The 7,264-nt window shown below is 35.8% G+C and overlaps 1 protein-coding gene across 1 annotated transcript in view; it reads left to right on the plus strand.

Annotated features, from left to right (window-relative positions):
* Positions 1–7,264, plus strand: part of OTOG (otogelin) — a gene marked incomplete at its 5' end in the record, with an annotated part of 95,809 nt that overhangs the window by 5,269 nt on the left and 83,276 nt on the right. Inside the window, 5 exon segments of the mRNA XM_015825376.1 lie at positions 552–591; positions 1,012–1,145; positions 4,152–4,258; positions 5,594–5,703; positions 6,984–7,109. Of these exon segments, the coding sequence (XP_015680862.1) occupies positions 552–591; positions 1,012–1,145; positions 4,152–4,258; positions 5,594–5,703; positions 6,984–7,109 (517 nt within the window).

Below are 7,264 nucleotides of genomic sequence, written 5' to 3' on the forward strand. Positions count from 1 at the left end.
ATATTATATTATATTATATTATATTATATTATATTATATTATATTATATTATATTATATTATATTATATTATATTATTATATTATATTATATTATATTATATTATATTATATTATATTATATTATATTATATTATATTATATTATATTATATTATATTATATTATATTATTATATTATATTATATTATATTATATTATAATATTATATTATAATGAAACTGAACATAGAAAAAATACATACCTATCAAATTGTTCTAGTTTTATCTGCATGGAATATTTAAGACACAGGAACATTAGAACTAAATTAATGTAGTTTAGGAGTTAAGTAAAGGCAATGTTGTGCCAGCAAGGTATTTTTTAAATAGCCTGACCTTCTATTTTGGGTCATAAGTACAGATTTCATTATATGGAAAAATGGATGGGAACTGGAAAATCAGGGCTCTTGTAATCAGTCAAATAAGAGAGAAAAATTCTGATATCTTCTATTATACTCAAAAAAATGTCTTTCCAAGGTGTATGCAGAAAATTTCTCATGATATTCTTCCCCACAGCTTATACAGACAGATTGCTTGTGTTACGGAATCGTAATCAGTAATGTATGTCCTATATTATGCGTTTTCTGTGTATTTGCATCTATATGCTTTATTGATTAGAGACTCATCCCATGATGAGTCTCTGTGTGAGATGCCCACACAGTATGGCAGAAAATCCCTAATGCAAAAAGAATTTTTAAAATTCATACAAAAAACATCATAAACTCCAACATTATTCTGAGTGAAGATTCCCAGTGTATGTTACAATACTATTCTATTAGTAGCAATTGAACTGTCTTCACTGTAATGATTCCATTAGACAGCATGGTGTTAATGGCTAGATGACTGAACACTGACTCCGTTTCAGAACTCATTAGAACTAACTTAATATTACTTAAGAAGATGGAAATTGTGAAGGAAACACAGTGATGATAAAGTGAACTTCCTGCATTTATGCATCTGTGTATTTGCCCCCTAGAAAAAATTACAGAAGATATTGAAGAATTTGTGGAAAGTTGGAGGGAAAATCCTCCCCAGGAGAACATCCGTTCCTGGGGCACATCTTTTAGTTATGAACCACCCTGTTTGACTCGAACTAATGCATTTTTGCAGGTAAGTATGATTATTCAACACACCACACAAAATAAGATTTAGTTCTAAATATGAAGCTTTTTTGTCTATTCAGTCACAATCATCGCCCTTTTATTATGTAAGTCTGCCATACTGGCTTGTATTTTTTTTCTTAGTTGACATAGTGTTGAGAGACCCTGTGATCTAGAAGACTTTATAAATGCCAAAAGTGTCGTAGGAGCAATCAGTGAATTATAGTGAAGTGGTTATTGGATTGTGACAAGGAAAACTCAAGTTTTTGACCACGCTCTACCATTGAGGCTGACTAAGGCTATCTCTCAGCTTAATATGCCTCACAAGTTGGTGGCTGTGGGAATTGTACATGTTGTTTAGATTTCCTGAAAAAAAGACAACATAGCAATCAAGCAGTCAAAAAGAAAAAAATCTGATTCTATCTAATTTCAACTAGTTTTTTATATACCAGTGATGGCGAACCTTTTAGAGACCGAGTGCCCAAACTGCAACCCAAAACCCATTTATGCATTGTTGGGTGCCGGGTGGGTGTGGCCATTGGCTGGGTGTGGCCCATTGACTGGGTGTGGCCCATTGGCTGGGTGTGGCCCCTTGGCTGGGCGTGGCTGCGGTGGTAATGGCAGACTGGGTGGGACTAAAAAGTTCAATCAATCAATTCCAACTTTGCAAGATCTTTTTTTTCCCCGCAAGAAGTTGAAATTGACTGAGTGATTGAACCTTTTTTTTTTGCGCATGGTGGCAGAGGCCTAAAGCGAAAAGGTTTTATAAAACCCAGCTGAAGACCTAGGACTGGAGCGATGGCGCGCGTGCCCACAGAGAGGGCTCTGAGTGCCATCTCTGGCACCCGTGCAATAGGTTCGCTACCACTGTTATATACTGTAAGTTTTTACTTCAAAAGATATAATTCTTTCCTTTTGGAACAAAACAAGCTGAGGAGTTACATTAGCTGATGAATATGGTTAGCTGATGGATTATATTCTTATTATGTCTGAGTTGGTTTTCATATCTTATACTTTATTATTTTTCAGAATTTAGTATTTTATCATTTAAAGCTATAGTTTGTAGATACTTGGAAGTGCCTGCTATCAGAATTTAATTAGATTTTAAGCATTTAGATGAGCACCTGTGAAACAACTTTTCTATTTACAGGCAATTGTCAGTAACAAACAAATGAACAAAAAACCAGATACATTTATTATAATTTTGACTAATGTAGTTCAGTTTTCCATAAATTTCAGTTTTCCATAAAAAATCTAGAATTTTTTTCCTAGTGTTTATATTCAATAACATTCTTTATGTATCCTGTATGGGATGAGTTTGCAAAATTTATTTATCTATGTTTAAAATGTGCCTCTGTTAACAGAGCATAGTAAGAATGCATTTTGTACAGGTAGTCCTCGACTTATGACTATAACTGAGCCAAAATTTTATGTTGCTAAGTGAGACATTTGTTAAGTGAGTTTTGCCCCATTTTACGACTTTCCTTGCCACCATTGTTAAATAAATCATTGCAGTTGTTAAATTCATAACCCGGTTGTTAAGTGAATCTGGCTTCCCCATTGACTTTGCTTGTCAGGATGTCACAAACATTGTTCACATGATCTGGGGACACTGCCACTGTCATAAATATGAACCAGTTGCCAAGCATCCAAATGTTGGTCACGTGACCATGAGGATGTTGCAGTGGTCATAAGTGTGAAAAATAGTCATAAGTCACTTTTTCAGTGCTGTTGGAACTTTGAATGGTCACTAAATGAACTGTTGTAAGTTGAGGACTACCTGTAATTATAATGGATATATATTTGATAAGAATAAAAATTTATATTATAGTTTACCTATTTATTTCTAAATCTAAAATCCTCCCCCAAAGAATCAGAAACTACATCAGACTGGTAGATGATAACACATTTCATCAGCAGATTACTGCTGATGAAACGACGTTGGTTTATATTCTGATGTATGATGCATAAATGGAATGGCTTCCTTCAGAGAAGAGAGGTGATCAGACGCACAGTTTAAGGGAACAGCATCCACTATTGGGAATTGTTGCATATTATCTTCTCTGGCCATAACTCTAAATGCAATTGTTTGTGTCATGCAACAATATTTCGGGCCCAACATTATTCCCTATATTATATTGATTTAAAGTAAAGTGACAACCTGTTTCTTTAATGCTAGGGTTGTTAATTATTCTAGATAGAATAGAATAGAATAGAATAGAATAGAATAGAGTAGAATAGAATAGAGTATAGTGGAGTAGAGTAGAGTAGTAGAGTAGAGTAGAACAGAACAGAACAACAGAACAGAACAGAACAGAATACTTTATTGGCCAAGTGTGATTACATACAAGGAATTTGTCTCCGGTGCAGTAGCTTTCAGTGTATATGCAAAGCAACAGAATCATCATCATCATCATCATCATCATCATCATCATCATCATCATCATCATCATCATCATCATCATCATCATCATCATTATCATCCCAATAAGAATGGGGAGTAAAGAAGATAATAAGAAGAATGTGATAATACTACAGCCATACCACATGGGGAAATATATATAGATATTAGACAGCACTGTGAGAATTAGTTGTTCAGCAGATTGATGGAGCGAGGGAAAACACTGTCCCTGTGTCTAGTTGTTTTGGCATGCAGTGCCCTGTAGTGGTGTCCTGAGAGGAGGAGTTGAAACAATTTATGTTCAGGATGTGAGGGGTCTTGTATATATTTTCTCAGCTCTCCTTTTGACCTGTGCAATATACAGGTCTTCTATGGATGGCAGACTGTTGCAATTGTTATTTCTGCAGTCTTAACTATCTGTTGGAGTCTGTACCTATGATGTTTGGTTGCTGTACCAAACCAGACAGTTGTAGAAGTACAAATGATGACACTCAATAATTCCTCTGTAAAACCTGTATCAACAACTCCTGGGGTAGTAGGAACTTATTGAGTTGCTTTTCAGTTTTCTGTTTTGGTACTGTTAAAAAAAATTCTCTACTTTTTTTCTGTTTTCAGAGGACATACTCATTATGCAGCGTATTGCTTTGGTCCCCCTTTAAAGACTGTCATGAATTTGTGAGCCCATTTCCTTTCATGGCCAGTTGCACAAATGATTTATGTATGTAAGTATCCATTTTTTTTGAAGTCCAGATTTAGAAGTGGATAGCTAGGATCCAAAAGAGCTCACGAATATACATGGGTCTATTTATTATATAATTATCTCCTCATACCATTCATATCTCAGACAGCATCATGATGTCTAGGAGCAAGTTCTCAACATGTTCAAGATGACATAATATATACACATAGCAGGATTCATCTTGGCCAAGTATTTATTTCCCACCTGCTTCTTTTTCAAGTGTTGTAGAGTGATATTCATTTGTTCATTCCCATAGAATTGAGCGGTTTAAATTTATGTATTTTGAATTCTCATTAGCTGATTATATTTTGATTTAATACTAAATCATGGTTCAGTTCTAGAATAATGAGCTTAAGATTCCAGAAATGGATGTTACTCACACCTTTGTCTCTGAGATTTATTTGTGAAGACCAGATCTGATATCTGTTTTAAGTTACCTGCAGTTTAATGTGCCATTTGAGCGGTAAAATTAGATTAATCTATTTTATTTTTATTTTTTTTAAAGCCACTTTGGAGGGGGGGGCAGGTGATGGCTCAGCAGTTAAATATGTTGAGCTTGTCAGCTGGAAAACTGACGCTCTGGTTTGTGACTTGAGCGCCATGCAATCGGGCGAGTTCCTGTTACTTGCCCACCTAGCAGTTCGAAAGCACGCAAATGCGAGTAGATAAATAGGTACACTTTGGTAGGAAGATAACAGTGTTCCATGCACCTCGGAGTATAGTCATGCTAGCCACATGACCTTGGAAAGGGTCTTTGGACAACGCTGGCTCCCTTGGCTAAGAAATGGAGATGAGCACTGCCCCCTAGAGTCGGACATGACTAGACAGGGGAAACCTTTGCCTTTACCTTTAAAGGCACTTTATCTAACTTACGTGTTGTGAATCGTTCTGAAAACCTTTCACATGACACTAAAACGAGATTTAGAGTTTAGCTTAAATTCATTGAAATAAGTATGTTTGAAAATACAATTCAATTAAGAGCTTATATAATTATAAATAAACAAAAGTTATGATTGTACCTGGGCGATACTGATTTTCTATCAAAATAAAATACTAATAAGAATGATAATGAATAGATAGTGGTATGTATCCTTAGTACTGACAGCTTTTAACCTTCAAATAAAATATAACTGCTATTTGTATTGCTTTTATAATATGTTGTTTTGCATTTTGTGCATTGCTCAAAATAATAATAAAATAATAATGAATACTGTTATCAATAATATCTCTGGATTGCTAGTAACAATATTATTATTACCATCCTGCTCTTGCATGGAAATAGAGATAATGATATTATGTTAATTGTAATGTTTTTAAGGTCAGGCATTGATAATACCACTTGGTGTCATGCATTAACCGAATACGCAAGGACTTGTGCTCAAGCAGGAAGACCACTCCACGAATGGCGGGCTAATTTTGAGCAATGTGGTAGGCACTGAAGGGTTTCAGAATGTTTTCCAGTCTCTGTAGTTTTCCCAAGTCTTTGTCTCTCCCCCCCCCCCCGCATTTTGTTTTCACATTCTTAATCAGTTCAGCTTTGACTAAGTTTATAATGTTTAAACCCTGATTTTTAAATTGCTACATTTACTAACACAGAGTGGCAATGATTAAATAAATTGGTAGCATGCAAAACTAGCGAGAAACACATTTCTGCATGTATTGTTGTAATAGATAAATAAATAAAATTTGTATATCTGATCAAAAACTTAATACACTATTTCATAACATACTATATAACATCAAGTTAGGAATAAGAACATTTAACATTGATGCTGTGTGATAATGATTTTCATTCCCAAAGAAAGTAGGAAATCAATGTTCTGTTGAAGTGTTCAGTGCTTATATATCATATAGTGCAGTGATGGCGAACCTTTTAGAGACTGAGTGCCCCAAAACTGGCCCTCCCTACCACCCCCACCCGCGCTCTGCTCCCTGCTCCTGCTCACTCCACTCCCACTCCACCCCCATGTCCTTGGCTGCACTGCTCCACGCGGGCCATGCTTGGGGGTGACTCTCCTCTGGGGGGGGCTGTTGGTGAGGAGGAGGCTGTGGGGGAGGCGGGGCTGGGGCGATGGTGCACGTGCCCACAGAGAGGGCTCTGAGTGCCGCCTCTGGTACACATGCCATAGGTTCGCCACCACTGATATAGTGTATATCTTATCTATTTACTCCCATCATCTCAGCTTCCCAGAAGCAATGCACAAGGACATCTTGTATCTATTAACTTTATCTCCATTCAACCATCCTTCTTCTTGCACATCCAGATTTTAAGATTACAAGTAATTTAAACTATGGGATTATAGGAGGCACATAGAAGGAAGAATAACTACTTTGTGTTGTGCACCAAGATGAGGGCAGTGAGAAAATAAGTCTCATGAACTTATCTTTTCACAAGTCTGTAGTATCTTGCAGACATTGTTTCAAATGTTAGGCAAACAATTTTCTATTTGGTTCAGCTGTAGTTTTGGAAAGCATTTTAGATATGAAATAAAATCTACTTCTATGATTGGTTGCAAGAATGGAAAAGGAAAATGACACATCAATTTTGAAACTAGCTTTCAAATGCATTATATATATATCTATCAAGAGACTTTAAAGCTTTAATGGATTTATAGAGGCATAAACCTTTGAACAGAACTCTTTTCTTAAATGAAATTGGAACAACAGCATAAATCACATAATATTCTCTGTGTCTTCTGTTTTTGCAGTTGTTAAATGTGAGGAGCATCTTGTCTACAATGAATGCATTGATTGTTGCCCATTTTCCTGTCGCCAGAAAACTCACTGTGTTGATAGTGAACTTCCCTGTGTTGATGGATGCTATTGTCCAGATGGTAATAATGGCTATTGTGTGGGTAGCGTTCTTGCAAATCTACAGCAGAACAGCTAAAAAGCTATATTTCAAGAGCTTGCCACTCAAGTTAATTTTGTTGGTGAAATTGTAAATTCTTATGGGGATAGATCAACCCGAGGGGATTCTAGGAATAAT

The sequence above is a fragment of the Protobothrops mucrosquamatus genome, unplaced genomic scaffold (assembly GCF_001527695.2).
Source record: "Protobothrops mucrosquamatus isolate PMUCROS unplaced genomic scaffold, P.Mucros_1.0 scaffold2605, whole genome shotgun sequence".
NCBI classification, from domain to species: domain Eukaryota; kingdom Metazoa; phylum Chordata; class Lepidosauria; order Squamata; family Viperidae; genus Protobothrops; species Protobothrops mucrosquamatus.